This window comes from Cynocephalus volans, chromosome 11 (assembly GCF_027409185.1).
Source record: "Cynocephalus volans isolate mCynVol1 chromosome 11, mCynVol1.pri, whole genome shotgun sequence".
Lineage (NCBI taxonomy): Eukaryota > Metazoa > Chordata > Mammalia > Dermoptera > Cynocephalidae > Cynocephalus > Cynocephalus volans.
Genome location: NC_084470.1, coordinates 20,284,274 through 20,300,394, shown reverse-complemented (window position 1 = coordinate 20,300,394; position 16,121 = coordinate 20,284,274). Strand labels below are relative to the sequence as shown.

At 42.6% G+C, this 16,121-nt stretch overlaps 1 protein-coding gene and 1 non-coding gene across 2 annotated transcripts; one reads left to right on the top strand and one right to left on the bottom strand.

The window, feature by feature from the left end:
• Positions 1 to 857: 857 nt before the first annotated feature.
• LOC134391340 (proline-rich protein 23B-like) lies at positions 858 to 1,631 on the bottom strand. Its single transcript, XM_063115367.1, has one exon. It carries the CDS (start codon positions 1,629 to 1,631, stop codon positions 858 to 860), a length of 774 nt encoding a protein of 257 aa, XP_062971437.1.
• Positions 1,632 to 5,017: 3,386 nt separating this feature from the next.
• LOC134391458 (U2 spliceosomal RNA) lies at positions 5,018 to 5,205 on the top strand. The gene has a single exon (XR_010024990.1). It is a non-coding gene; the product is annotated as a U2 spliceosomal RNA (small nuclear RNA).
• The last annotated feature ends 10,916 nt before the right edge of the window (positions 5,206 to 16,121 follow it).

The following is a 16,121-nucleotide window of genomic DNA, read 5'->3' as shown; positions in this document are numbered from 1 at the left end:
ATGTTTTAAAATGAAATGGAATCACCTTGTTGACTTCAGCTTCAGTAGTAATTTACTTACTTTATAAAAACGTGAAGCAAATATGGTAATAAATTCACGTTTTAAAAGTTAGAAGTTTGGTTTACATGAGAAAAAACTCAGAATGGAATTTAAAAGTTATAAAATAACGTGTATCTGTCTCTGGGACTTCACGAAAAAAATAATGTGGAATGGCAGGAATGAAAACATTTTCCATCAGTCTATTAGGTGGAATCACCAGATGAACTGATTTAAAAAATATATACATATCCCAATGCATGTTGAAAACATCTGAAAAAATTCAACATAGTTTTTCATTTATAAGAAGTAAACTGACTGGTAGAGAACTTCTTGAGCAGGTTAAGAGGTTGCTGTGAACAAACACCATACAATCGTGTATAGTAACCATCATACTGTTTGGCAGTTTACCAGGAGCGCAGCTGGAAACACTATGAAAGAGAAAAGCCATGGCTTAAAGTCTTTATAAATTAATAGGAAAACATACAAGGAAACTCACAACATAAGTGGATTTTGAGAGAAAACTGATGCAAAACTAGGGGGAGTGGAGGGGACTGAGAATGATCTTGTGAAGAAGCCCAGAAATCTGAAAATACATTTTCTGGTATCCCTGGGCAGATTCTCGATTTCAAAGATGAGGTCTAGAATCTGCTTTCTTTTCCTAAAATCTTCCTCTCCTATTATCGGTAGTGTGCACGGAAAAGCAATCGTTTGCACATGAGGTGCTCAATTTTCAAGTTATTGGATATTCAGTGCGAGGGGTTTGGGAATCCCATAGGGCCGTCAGGTTTGTTGTGTGTGTGTTTTGGTGGGGCGGGGGTTCATTCTCGAAACAGGCGTCTCCGGGCCTTACACGGAGGGCGGGGAGAACGCTCAGGACGCTCAGGACGCACACGGGGACTTGGACTCGGAGAGGGAGGCAGAGGTTGGAGTGGTGAGCCGGGGAAGGGCTCCAGAAGGTGGAAGTCCAGGTCGAAGATGGGGTGAGGAGGACGTCTCTCTGGACTAGGGGTGGGGGCCAGAGGACAGGGCTCTGGGATGGGGCCCCGCAGGTTGGGGCTGGACACCCTTCTAGCGGAGGGTTGGAACCCAGCGGCTGAGCCGGCAGGAGGGTCCATCCAGGGCGCCAGGAACACGGGGTCCGCGTCCTCCTCGTAGGCCTCTTCTTCGGCGGCGATCTCTGGGACAGATGTGCAGAAGAATCCCTGCTCGCAGACGACATCCTCCCCGGGAGCGTCCAGAAGAGCGCCCGGTTCCAGGTCCACAGGCGAGTCTCTCTGCCCTCGTGAGCGGTCGTCGACCGAGCCCAGGAGGACCTCGGGGACCAGGAGGAGGGTGTGTCCTTGGACAGACACTTGCAGGACCGACGTGGGCGCGGGCTCCAGCACCAGGTCGACGTCGTCCAGGGGCAGCTGCAGGGCGCAGCCTGCGGCCAGGACCACCACTGAGGTGAGCGCTGCCGGGGTGGGCGCCTCCCGGGGCTCGGGGTCCGCGGGCTCCTCCAGTCGGCGACGCTTGCCAGGGCGGGGTCCTCCCGGCTGCGGTCCCCAGCAGGGCGCAGGGCAGGCGCTGGGGCCGCGGGGCCGGCTGCCCATGACCTCGATGGCGCTGGGGGCGGCGCTCCTGGGGCCTGGCAGAGGACGCGGCGGCGCGGTTCTGCAGGCGCCAACAGGCGTGGGTGACAGGCGAGGCGGGCTGGGCGGGAGACTGCGCTTCGCGGGGAGAGGGCTCGGAGATCTGGGGTCGCCTCCCGGGAGGGCCACAGCCCAGGTTTCTGAGGGAGCCGCGCCCCTCACAGTGCTCGTCCTGGCGCCGTGGAATGTTCTGCCGTCCACGCAGAGAGCCGGATGCGCACTGGACGGTCGATTATGTTAGCAAGTGACGCCGGCGGAACCAAAGTCGTAAAATGTCACGCTAAGCTCCGCCCTCTTTGAGGCTCCGCCCTCGGGGTATTAGCGCTGCCCAATAGCCATGTCTGTGGTTGGTTGGTGACTGTGCAGAAATACTTTCGTAGGGCTCTAGGGGGCAGAGTGACTTGGATAACCACTGTCAGGGAGAAAACCGTACACAAGTAATAGTGGTTCAAAGATGGCTCACCTTTAGCACTAACGTTTCCCTTGATTTCAGGGATTCTAGACAAAAGACCGCTCAAAAAGACCGCCTTCAAAAAAATGACCCGCAGATGCTTCAGGAAATTTTTTTAATGCTTGGCCAATTACTCATTTCAGGAGTAAATGGAAAATACAGATTTCTTTTTACGAAGGGTTTTTTAAATACTAAAGTGAAGCATTCGGTGGCAGTTTCTTTCTGAAGGTTAAAGTCCTTATAAAATTATTAATGATATCCATAAAAATTAAAACTACTAATACAATTAATTTTTTTTTATTGAGCACTTATGTGTCCACAATTCTGCTGATTGTTTTTAAAAATGATCTTTTTCAATTTTCACAATAGTTGAGTCTCAGAGTGGTAAGGCACATTTTTCAAAATGAAATACCTAGTTTGTGTTAGATGTGGGAGTCAAACGCAAACATAATTTGGTTTTAAATTAAGCACTCTTTCCTCATATGTGTATGGCATACACCTAGGAGGAGGTAGCTAATTGGTACTGTGTGTGCTTTTCAAATTAACAGGTAATGCATCCCCCCAACGTTTTTCCCCCAAATGGTTTTTCCAGTTTACATTCCTGTGAGCAGAGTGTTTTCATTTTACTACATCCTTGCAAACATTTCTTGCCAGATTTTTTGTTCTTTTCCAGCCTGGTGTAGTAAAACGCTATCTCATTGTGTTTTCATTTTGCGTTTCTGATTACCAACAAGGTGGATCATTTTTCCATAAGTTTATTGGCCATTCTTATATATATTTCTTTGAAATGTTTCTTTTTTTAAAAATTGAATCATAATTGATTATACATATTTTTTGGGTTCAATGTTGATATATCTTGATCAAATCAATATTATTAGCATATATATTATTACAAATCGTACTTATTCTTTATGCCCCCTTATCCAATCTCTCCCTATCCCCCTCTCCCTCCCACCTCTGATAACCCTAGATTTCTTCTCTCCTTCTGAAAGAATAATAGTTACTCTGTTGATTTGTTGCCTAGATGAGCTGTCCAGTGCTGCCAGAGGTGTGTTCATGTCCCCCACTATTGTCATAGATTAGATCCTTCTTCTATCACTCTGGAATGGGCTTTGTGGAGAGAGACATCCTCTTCTTTTCTTTGGTCTCTGCTGGTGACCGTCCTTGTGACAATGCACTCAAGTGCCTAGTGGGCCATCTGCATGGTGGTTGTGGTGTCTAGTTGCTTTTGCAGCAGCTATTGTGGTGGCTGTGGTGGGCTACCCACATGGAAGTGGTGTTTTTGGTGTGCTCCTTGACTGGTTGCGGGAGGATGGGTCGGTCTCTGGCTCCATACCTCAGGACCCCGGGGTGGGCCCTGTGGTAGCAGTGGCATGCCTGGTTGTAGGAGGAGGGGTTGGTCCCGGCTCCATCTATTTTTACATTCTAAGATGTTGTTGCAAAGCAGTTGGGTGGGAGGGGAAGGGGGAAGGAAATAAGGTGGGAGAAGGAGGAAGGAAGGGGGGCATTGTTGAGGCCTGTGGCACCCTCCTCATTCCTGCAGGGGAGACCTGGGAGCTTCCAGTGGTGGCTTGGTAATTGCTGGGCTGAATGCAGATGTCAGGGTGTGTGTGGCTGAAGCCCTTGGCCCCCCACTTCCCTGGCTCAGGAGACCAGGGGGCTTCCAGTGATGGTTCAGTGGTCATCAATGGGCTGGTTGCAGATGTTGGGGCAGTGTGGCTGAAGCCCTCAGTCCCCTACTGCCCTGGCTGAGGAGTCTGGGGCGCTTCCTGTGGTGGTTTGGTGGTCATTGCTGGGTTGGTTGCGGGTGTTGTGGGACATGGCTGAGGCCCCCAGCCCTCCCCTATCCCTGGCTGGGGAGTCAAAGGGGCTTCTTGTCCTTCTAGGTTTTATAGGTGTTCTTTGGTGGTGTTAGACCTTTACTAGTTAATATCAAACTTAATCTCTGGTCTGTGGGTATTTTGTGTTTTCTTTCAGTTCTGTGTTGGATTATTTGCTGTTTCCACCACTTAAACTGTGCACTGGAACTAATTTGTTGTCCTTTGCTTACTTCTACAATGGGGGAACTTCCTGTGGCGACCAGCACTTGAGCCCTGTGGTTGAGCTAAATTATTGCTTTGCTGTTGATTCCCTGAGAGGGCTTTTGTGCAGCTCAGGTTTTAATGGTTGACTTTGTAAGTACTTCTGGTCTGAGATCCAGTGCACCTGGGTTGTGTAGAAACTCTGGTCTGGACCCGAGTCTTTTCAGCAAACTGCATCCCCTGCAGTTCTATATTCCTGACCAGTCTTCTCTGAGTGCTGTTTGGCGGGCAGATCAGCTGTCCTTGCTGTGCCCCAATGTTCCCCCCATGGGCCCATCTCCGCACTGCCTGTGCTCTAAACACTTCCCATGGGATGGGCCATGCACCAGTCCTTTGTGATGACTCACCAGCCTCTGAGTGGCTCCTTTATTCTGTTGCTATGGTTCCTAACTCCTATGTGGGTCCACAGGATCTCTGTTAGTGATCTTGCTGGCCTGGGGGCCACCAAGGCCCTCTTCTACCGTGCCGCCTCCAAGAAAGTTCATCCAAAAGGCACAGCTGCGGCTTTTGCCAGCTCCTGCTCCATTTGCTCACCAGCTCCAGCTTGGAAGCAGCCGGGTCTCGAAATGATGGGAGCGATCCTTTCTTTCTCTCATCGTGGCTTCTTCTGCCTTCATGCACTCCATAGGTCTTTCTTCCTCTTCCTCTGAACTCTAGCAGCCCCAGCTTGGCTGTCGTTGCTTGTTTATAGTTGTAAATTGGTTGATTTGTGGGAGAAAGTGACGCTGGGGACCGTCTATTCTGCCATCTTGACCGGAAGCCTCTTTGAAATGTTTCTATCTTCTATTTTTTTACTTTTTAAAAATTGGGTTTCAACACCCTTTGTCTAAGATCAAGTGTAGTATCTGTTCTTATCAGTTTAATATCTGATACATCCTCTATCCAAAGACAGTATATTAAATGGAATTTTGGAGCTGGAAGAATCAAATAGAATAGGAACTTGTTCTGTCCTCTCCATGCATCGACCTGGTTTTGAAGTACCTCTAGGAATGAGGCACCCCCTTGTGGGAAAAAATTGAGTTTCAGTATACTGAATAACAGTTATTTGTCAGATGTATGTGTAGCAAGTGTCTCTTATCACTCTTGCACAATCTTCGAAGACTTTAGCACCTGATTCACTATTATTCTCACCCATTCTCCTACTGGTATAGTAATTTGTGGTGATTTTAATATTTTCATAGATCCTTTCCCCAAATCCTGGCCACTTAGTTCTTTCCCTTCAACCATTTTGTCCTCCCTCCTACCTCACTGACTCATACTCTTTACCTTGTCATTATCCCCAAGTTGTAACCCCTCCGCAATCACAATTTCAAACATTTTATTCTCAGAGCACGAACTCCTAACTTTCTAGCTCAGTCCTTTAAATATACAAATGCTGTCAGTCCTTCAGCTTCTCTGGAAAAATTTATTTATCTTATCAGCTTTTCACTGAAATTGACACCATCAGGTCTTCACTTGCCTCCTTACCCCAAACTTAAATTCCATGGAAAGTCATGATCATCAGTGTCATATTTCTATCCTCATCTCCCTTTCCCATCTCCTGCTTTGCTGGTTAAATCTATCTGCCTACTCTGTGCCTGCTCTTGTGCAGCTGAACGTGTCTGGAGATGAACACTCAACCCCATTGACTGTTCTCAGTTTATATGCATGATCACCAACCTCAGATGGGCTCCTAATGCTGCCCAGTGGTCTTACTGTTTTGCTCTAGTCAATTTACTCCTTTACTCTTTGAGATGAATGTGGCCTCCTCTCTTCTCAAACCTCCAATACCTCATTTCTTGTTTTCACCCCTGGAGTTAGCTTGCTTTCTTTTCACTGAGACAATAGAGGCAATCAGAAGATATTTCCCAAAATTCCCATAATTGCCCATCAAGCTGCATCGTGATTATATATTCTGCCTTTTCTTGTATTCCCATAAGTGAATTGTCTATGCTCCTTGCAAAGGCCACTTGTGAACTGATCTCATCCCATTTTGCCTCCTCAAGAACATCACTCTAGCAATTCTCTCATCTCTGTGTTGTGTCATCAAATTTTAACTACTGAATCAACAGCTTCAATATATAACTGAAAGGTAACCACTTCCATCTTAAAGCAAACAAAAGCTCTCTTGACTTGACTTAAATCCCCTCAGTTTCTGTGCCACTTTTCTCCTTCTTTATATATTCAAACTCTTCAATTAGTCAACTGTACTTGCATTCCCTAATTTTCCCACACTCTCTTGAGCCCTCTCTAATCAGACTTCTGTCTATGCCAGTCATCTGTAAGCACTCTTATTAAAGTCACCAATGGCCCCCACATTATTAAAGCCAATAGTTAATTATCACTCCTTATCCTGAGTAATGAGCAACATTTGACACAATCACTATCTCCTTTAAACATTTCCTCCCTTGGCATCCAAGATCTCACACTTTCTCCATCTGTCCCTGGCTTTTTTATTTCCTTAGCTGTTTCCTCCTCATTCTGAAGGCTGGTATATCCCAGGACCCAGTGCTTGGCCTTCTTTTTTTCTATCAACTTTTATTCCCTTTCTTTAAGTATCACCTATATTGGTGACTCTTGAATATGTGTCTCCCTCTTGTACCTCTTCCATGAACATCCCACTGCACTGTCAACATTTTCTCCTAGATGTCTTAGCCGAACCGTACACAATTTTCATTTTTGTAGGCCAGAATGGTTGAATATTGCTCATTTGACATATTCCAACCTAATAACAGGCAATTCAAACTTTAGGTCCAAATTTGAGCTCTTCATATTTCCCCAAATGTGATTCTCTCAAAGTGTTCCCTATTATAGTGATTGGTAACTCTATCCTTCTCGTTGCTCAAACTAAAACCTTGGAATTATCCTTGAGTGTCTTCCTTTCACACTCCACATCTATTCCATCAGGGTGTCCTTGATCTTACCGCTTCTTACCATTCCTCCTGCTACCATCCTCCTAACACTTTCATCCCTTGAGTGAATTACCGTAGAACTGCCTTGTAAGTGGTCTCCTTGCATATCTCTTTAGCTTCTCTTCAGGCGAGTCCCCACATAATAGCTAGAGTGGTCTTGTTAAACCATAAGTAGATCATGCCACTCTGCTCAAACACCTCCAGTTTCACTTGGGGTAAAGGCCAATGTTTTTTTTTTTTAATCTTTTTCGTGACCGGCACTCAGCCAGTGAGTGCACCGGCCATTCCTATATAGGATCCGAACCCGCGGCGGGAGCGTCGCCGCGCTCCCAGCGCCGCACTCTCCCGAGTGCGCCACGGGCTCGGCCCAAGGCCAATGTTTTTATGGGCCTACAGGATTCTATATGGACCTACAGGATTCTATAGGGACCTCCCACCTCCATTTTTATTTAGACTGCTGCTTCTGTTACAGCTCTCCAGCCTCTATGATTATCCTAAAAATTGACAGGAATACTCACAGAATTTGCAGTTGCTCTTCTTCTGCCCAGAGCACTCTACACGCATCTATCTGCATGTTTCCTCACTTCTTTCAGACCACGATGCAAACAGCACCATCTCTGAGGCTTTCTCTGAGCACGCTATTTAAAATGACAGTCCCTGACTCTTCTATCTCCCCTCTCTGCCTTAATTTAATCCTTAGCAATTATCAGTATTTAACATGCTGTGCACTTTATTTATTTATCTTATTTAGTGTCTGTATTCTCTTCACCAGATTATAAGCTCATGATGGCAGCAATTTTTAAGTGTTTTGCTCTTTACTATACCCGCCCTCATTTTGGAACATTCTTACCTGTAGAGTGGACACTAAAAATATGTGTTAAATGAATAAGTAATTTTTCCATCAATTATAAGCACTCCTCATTTATTATGAATCTCTTCAAATGTTGCCCTTCACCTCATTTTCTCTATTTTCTTTCTCTGGAACTCCAACTAGTCATATGTTAGAACTTCTTCCTTTCCTCTAATAGCTCTCATTTCCTTTTTATTATTTTTTGTCTGCACCCTTATATGATAAATTATAGATGGTTTTTCCAGATATCCAATTCTTTCTTTAGCTGTTTCTAATCTGTTGTTTGAATTCATAAATTATATTTTTATCTAAATGTTTATATAGCATATCTTTAAAGGTTCATTTTAACCATTCTTTAAAAAAGTGGTTCCTTATCCTCATTTCACCCTTATTTTATTTTTGAAAAATTTATATATCCCTTTACAGTTATGGATCTGGTAAATATCTTCATTGTTTGAAAGATTGATTTTGCTGTTTCTTCTTTCAGTGCTCTCTCGTTTATGTTGGGTTGTTTCCTGAGTCTCTGCTTTGGAACTTTATAGACGAGACGACTTTGAGGCCTATGATTAAGGGGTATTCTCTTAGAAGGGACTGGGGTTGCTTTGGGAAGTTCCCAGCATAATCAAGCAGTGAACCCTTTTAACTAACCTCTCTCTCTCTTCCTCTCTCTCTCTTTCCCTCCCATCTGCTGCTTCTTTTACCTCTTTCCCATTCTTTCCTTTCTTTTACCCCTTCCTTCCATTTTTTCTTTTCCCATAAGGACAGTGTGAGTTCTAGACCAAAGTCACATGAGGGCCACCCTTGGCTTGCACATCAATTGGTCTAAGTGGCTTACCTGGTGTGGTGGCCAAGACCCTCATCTTTGAGGGGAATGAACCTCTGATAACCAGTGAATCATCTGGGTGCCAAACATATTCTTCCCTGCCCTCACTGTGACATTTGCAAAGGAGTCTTTATTTCCCCCTCCATTTAGAGCCAAGATTCAGATAGACAAAATTTCCTACCATTTCCCTTTGAAGATGGGGTGTTTTTAGTTCACTTACTGATGTAGTCATGTTTGGGAGTCTGAAATGTATGCAGCGGTTCTCCAATGCAATTCCTATACTGTATGTACACTTAAGTTGCCTCCTAAGTTGATACTGGGGTACATTCATGGAACTGAATCTAAAAGCATGTAGTGACAGGTGAGATTTCAGCTCCATAAGTCAAAGAAGCTGAAATTCTTCCCCCTGCCTGGTAGTCACTAACCAATGCTGACCATTTTGGGCCAATTGTAGTTTGGCTTCATGGACTGGTTACTGCAGAGGTTGTTTGGCTTCTTGGGCTGGTTTCTACAGAGGTTGAGGGTCAGAGTTCTCTTGTCATATGTGATCTGGTCATTGTCAATTTGTATAAATCTCTTAGTCTCCCCCAGTCCCTTCGATCATTCTTTTGCTTGCAAGAGGTGGATCAATTCAGGGAAGGGTATAGACTCAGGTCTTCACCACTTATGGATTGTTCATTCATTTCCATAGTTAATTGTATTGAAAGATCTTTTTGATCTTTTTATTGGTGTATTATCATAGCTATTATCTCATGAGAGAGTGGCTGTGCAAAAGCATTTAAGACTGCAGATAGAATACAGAAGACCAGCATCATGACCACTATGACAAAAACAGACAATTAATAGTTCCTGTAAGGTGTTTCAGAATCCCAATCCCAACTCAGGACCAGAAAACAAACCCCATAGGACATAAGGATCAACCTTAGAGAGCCAAGTGGCTTTTTTCTTAAAATGATGTATAGCCTGTTCCATCTTATCTGTTTCTTTGATCTGAGTACAGCAAGAAATATTTGCAGTGATACAAATGCCATGACTAGAAAACAAGAAACCTAGAGAAATGTGATTGTCTCTACTCATGCCAATAAGTTGAGACTGATCTTTATTCCATTTAGAACAGGAGCAGTATGGTTAATAGCTTCTGCCAGAATTAATGATAAATTTCTCACAGGATTTTCTGTTTGTATGATTCCCAACAAAGGGGACACTGCCGAAATTGCTTGCATAAACTGGTCAGTTAACTCTCCCAAGTTGGGTGCCTGAATAATCAAGGTTGACCTCATTTTGGAGCTTGCATCTGAGTCAGAATTTCTGGCCTTGATGATTTATAGAATTAGGGTCTCTGTGTATAGACAAGTCTTGGAATAATATTCCTAAAGTGTGTGAGGTGTTAGTCTGATACAAACAGGACCAGGAATCCTGGTCAAAAAGGAAGTAGTATCTAGCAGGGTCTCATGAAGATCTAAGAAAAAAGGAGTTGTTTACAACACGAGGTCAGAACCAAGACCTTACGTTAGCCTGGGTTACGTATTTAAGTCTCTTCCAGTCAACAGTATTTGCTCATCACCCTACAGAGGTTGTTGAATTCAAATTTAAAATTACTTAAGGTCTGATCAATAGATTATAACAATAAGTTCTTTTTCTGAAGAGAGGAACATTAGCAAAGTCTCAGCTTTTAAAAAAAATTAAAACATAATGGATTATACATATCTGTGGGGTATAGCGTTGAATATCCATACTTGTGTGTAATATGTGATGCTCAAGTCAGGATCATTAGTATATTCAACATTACACAATGTAATCATTTTTTGTGGCCCTTTATCAGTTTCTCACTAACCCCCCCCACCTTCCCACCTCTAGTGGTCTCAGTTCTGTTCTCTCTTTTTGAAAGTTCAACAAATTATTGTAAATCTTGTATCTTTCTTTCTTTTTTTATAGTTTCTTTTTTTAAGCACTCACAAAGTCTCGGGTTTATTTGCTTAAGGTGTTATGTCAATGTTGGTGCATGTGGAAATGCTACTAGCTATAATTCCCTGCGGTCTCATTTGGTGAGACTGGAATCACCCAGAGGTTTGCATCCTGGGGGTCTGGGATGGGTGACACATGCAGCAGTAGGATGAAGAGCAGTGGTTATTGTTTGAGATAAGCCAAGAATGGTGTTAGAATGGGTATGTTTTGATCCTAACAATTATAATAAAGAGGAAAGCAAACAGAAAAAGCCATTGTGGCTGGACAACACCAGGGGTCTACAGAAAAAGAGGAGAGTGATGATCAGTAGCAGATACAAAACAAAACGGGAAATAGACAGGACTCTTGACCTGCCTTAGGCAGAAGCTGTCAGGTTATCTGCTTGTTTTGAAAGTCTTAGGTTAACTGTCTGCTTCTAAAGATTGGCTTCTTCTAGTGGATCTCGAGAATCCTCAATTTGATGTCCCCTGTTGGAACTGACTTTCAACTTTATGGAATTCTGAATTTGGTCCTAGTTGTGAAACATGAACACGTGCATCAACTCCCTAGAGTTTTCACTGCTGAGTTTATTGTAAACGGTACCTGATAAGGTTCCTTCCAATGAGGTTTAAGAGCATTTTTTAAGTTCCTGATATTCCTTCCAACAGATGAAATTTCCTGACTAAAGATCATGAAGAGGCTTTCTAGGAAGCTGTGGTTGGAAGGTGGCCTTAACCTGTTGCTGATAGGACTAGGTCTAGTACGTGAGTCCCTCACAATATTTTGCCATGTCTATGTGCGATAGGGCAGAGTCTCATATTGGAGTTGAAATCTGTTAATGTATGGGCCTTTCATTTACCAGTTCATAGGAGGATAACCAATGTGTTTCTAAGGGAGTGGAATGTATGACTTCATAAGGGGCTAGTAGGAGTATCTTTGGCTAAGGGAGCTCAGTGGTTTCTGAAAGTTTTGCTAATTTCATTTAAAGATGCTAATGGTGCTGTTAATCTTTCTAGGAGATTGTGGGTGTTAAGGGCAGTGTATTTTCTGAGTAAGGCATAATGTCTTATAGCATTCTTTTATAATGGTCTCCATAAAGCATGTGCCTTGGTCATTTGATGTAAAAATTGGTATGCTCCAGGTTGGAAACACAGAATCAAGCAACTCTTTAGTAACTGTAAGGGATGTAGCTTTGGAAATTATTTGGAATTATTTGGCTTGGAAATTATTCAACCTGTTCTGAAAATAGACATACAAAACTAAAACATAGTCAAATTCCATGCAGGTTAGAATCTGAATAAAATCTACCTGACTGTGTTCAAAGTGCCCTGGAGGAGTTGGTTTCTGGCCATTTCTCATCTCTACCTGAGGGTAGAGGCAGGATTCAGAGGGCTGCAGTGGTGAATGGTAATATGAGAGGGAGTGAGTAATATCATAAGACATTAATCAGCTGGTTGAAAAGTGTTGTGTGTTCTCTCAGTAGTAATGTCTGCACTGCACGAGGAACCATGAAGCTATGTGACAAGGCTGAATTAGTTCAGCAGAAGCTTCTGTGAGTTTTGCAGCTATGAGGACAGCTATCGCCCTAAGACAAGGAGAATAGACCTTTTCAATTAGGTCAAGGGTGAGGCTATAGTAAGGAATGTTCATGTTTTTTGTTTGTTTTGTTTTGTTTTTTAGAGGTTGGGGTAGTAGAGGACACAGGCTAGGATAACTGGTTCCTGGTTTCATTAACAAGGCACACTAAAGACTGAACTGGCCATTTTAGCAATGTGTAGAAATTGCCTCCAACACACGTCTAACAACGTCCTCATTTATTGCACATCAAGCAGGTCCCTCTTTCCTTTATCAATGTGATTTTAAATGTAAGCTCATTAAAATATCTTACCCTTGATGTTAACTTCTCTAAAGGATCTTTTTTTCCTTCCTTACCTTTAAAGAATTAATAGATTTATTTTTTTAGGACAGTTTTAGGTTTATAGACTGTTGAACAAATAGCACAGAGTTTCCTGTATATCACCCCTCCCCTGCTCAGTTTCTTCTACTATCAACATCTTGCATTACCATGATATACTTGTTACTAAAGTCTATAGTTTACATTAAGGTTCACTCTTTGTGTTGTACAGTTCTATGCATTGTGACAAATGCATAATGTCCTGTTTCTACCATCATAGTGTTGTACTGAATGCAAATCCTTCCATGAACTTTTTGAAGATACCTTGTATAGTATCATACAGAATTTTAGGGTTTCACCACCCTAAAAAAAATCCTCTGTGTTCTACCTATTCCGCTCTCCCACTCCCTCCAAACCCATGGCAACCACGAATAGTTTTACTCTCTCTATAGTTTTGCCTTTTCCAGAACGACATATAGTTGGAATCATACAGTGATTTTCAAACTGGCTTCTTTCACTTAGCAACATGAATTCAAGGCTTCTCCATATCTTTTCATGGCTTGATAGCCCATTTCTATTTATTGGTGAATAATAATATTGTATGGATGTACCACAGTTGTTCATCTATTCACCTATCTTGGTTGGTTCCAGTTTTTGGAGCAATAGGTTTTTGGTGGTTCCCATCAAGTTGAGTTAAAACCTGAGGGCTTGTCCAGATTGCTTATGCAGAAATAGACAAAAGAGCTTTTGACAGCTAGGAAAGCTTAGAGAACAAAGCCATTAAACAGTATTCCTCAGGTTATAGAAGGCCTGTTCACACTCGGTTTTCTAGGGAGAGATTCTCTTACTGAGGATTTAGTCAATTCATAGATTTTAATCTTAGAAAAACTTGGCACCCATTGTCTGCAATAACAAGTGAAACCCAGAAAAACTCTCAATTGTCTTTTGAGAGGGGTTTAGGATATTTCTGAATAGTCTTTAGTATATTAAGAGAGAATGTTTTTCCTTCCTCAGATAGGTAATGCTTTAAATAATGGATTGTGATCTGGAAAAATTGTAACTTATCTTTTGAAAGTTTATGTCTCTTTTCTGCTAAGGTTGGGGGCAAGTAAATTAAATCCTTTTTATAGGCTTCCTTGTTCTCTGAACAAGGTAGAAGACTATTTACATATTGTGTCAGGACTGAATCACAAGGGGAATTTTAGATTTTTAAAGTCTTGGTTGAGGACCTGGGAAAATTGGAGGAGGCTCCAGTGAACTCCTGGGGTTTGACTGTCCAGGTATATTGTAGTCCTTTCTAGGTGAAGGCAAAAGATATTAATTATCCTGCTCTAGAAATACACTGAAAAAGGCCCACCAAAGATCTACTACAGTGAAGCAAGTGGCTTCAGGCAGAATTGATGACAGGATGGTATTTGGGTCAAGTTCTATCAGGAAGAGAGGTATAACAATTTTGTTGATGGCTTTGAGGTCTTGAACAAATCGAGATCCTTGCCTGTTTTGTTTCTTTACTAGCAGAGTGGGAGTGTTACAAGGGGTTGTGCAGGCTATGAGAAGACCTTTGTATATGAGGCCTTCAACTATAGGTTTGAGCCCCTCTTTTAGCTTCAAGGAATATTGGGGAAGTTTGGGTACAGTTTGTAGGATCTATTTGAACTTTAATAGGTTCTGCTCCCATTATTTTTCCTATGTTAGTGGAATTTCTAGCCCATAGAAGGTCAGGTATAGTGTCAAGATCTTTTTCTGGGGCATACATCAAATACATCAAATATAATAGCGAATGCAAAGGTATATCTTGAATAGACACAACTTGATTATGACTAGAGGAATCCTCTAGAAACCCAAGAAATAGTCCCTTTGGTATGCATTTAATATTGCAACTCCATGTGCCAAGTCAGTCTCTCCCTATTAGATTTGCAGGTAAGTTATCACAGAGCAGGACGGAATATTTTCAGTCAAGGGTCCAAGGGTTAAAGGCTGGGAAATAGGGGAAATCTGTGTATTATTTGAAATACCTACAATCTGTGCAGTACAGTTATTTCAAGGAAGAGGATGAGCAACGGTAGCAGCATTTAATATAGAAATAGTAGCTCTAGTATTCATTTTTATTGAAAATGTTTTGGGTATGGCTTTTAGGAGACTTTTCTTAATCTTCAGGCTTTTTTTGACCCTCAGGTTTATTATGAAAAGAGTGACTCTGCAGGTCTCATTCTGGGTTTGTCCAATCAGCTTTTGCCATCTAGGATTTAGCATCTGTGGTTCTGACCAATATGTGTATAAGTTGATATGTCAGGTAATTTAGGGTACCATGTACCCAAAATAAGTTTTTCTGTGAATATTTGCTGGTCCAGTCTGGGTTTAGGGAAGCTTATAGCTTGTAATTCAGCTCGAGTTCAAGGTTCAAATTCTACAGTTGCCCGACTACCTGGTTCATGGGGAGATGGGTTAATGACATTTTAGGTTCTTGGGAGAGTTGTTGGGAAAAGGGAGGGGACCTAGAGGAGGAGAATTACAGCGAGATGGAGGTATGGAAGGAGAGAAATTGAAAGGATAAGGGGCAGAGGGAGATCTGGATATAGGGAGGGAACTGGATGACAAGGGCAGAGGTTTACTAGAAGAGTGAGTCTAGTTAGTTGTTTGCCAAATTTCTCATTAGCTTTGGCAAAAGAATCTTTTAATGAAGCAAATTTTGATTCAGAGTTTGTTTGGTGGTCTCTGTGTACCCAATCACAAAATGCTGCCCATTTAACCTGAGAAATCTTATTACCTTTCTTTTCTAAGCTGCCTCTCAAAGTCAAATATTCCCCATAGCGACCACTGAAGGCCCAAATTATCCTTGGTGAAATCATGCCCTTTAGAAAGACAGGTGCAAGAATTAGGATTGTAATGAGAATACGTACAGAGAGCCAGCTTGTTCCTGGAAGAGGAGAGGATTGAGACTTAGATGACTCAATATGAGCTGTCAATGGTAAGTAAAATGTGATGCTTGTGCACCTTGTGTCAAAGGCCCCCACCTGATGGCTGGCGACCTCTGAATGCAGACCTGTCTGCACCCTGTGGTAGGTGGAAAACTAGAGAGAATACTCTTTCTGGATCAAAGCCAAACTCTCAGGACAAAAAATCAAAACAGGAGAACCTCGTCTGATTTTATTGATGATCCCCAGCAAGTCTGTCCAAATGTATGCAGGTCTGGTGAGAACTGCAAACTCAACCAGACTGAAAGCCTGCCTCAGACAACAGGCTCATAGGGCCCATGACTGTGTTCTACCCTATGGTTTTCTTTCTTGTGGCAAACACTTTTAGGTGGTTCAACAGAAAATGGAAACACGAAACAGAGCAAAAAGGGACGGAGAGGAATGGCTTAATTCCACCAAGCATGCCAAACAAATGGAACTGATAACAAAACCTAGGTACCAAACTGAGAACAATAAATACATGAGGAACTTAATGCAAAGGCAGAGTTCAGACCCGGTGCTGACTTACCACACTGGGCTGTGTGGACGATATTTCACTGAGG

Coding starts and splice junctions, on each gene's coding strand:
- LOC134391340 (XM_063115367.1), bottom strand. CDS start 1,631: ATGGGCAGCCGGCCCCGCGGCCCCAGCGCCTGCCCTGCGCCCTGCTGG.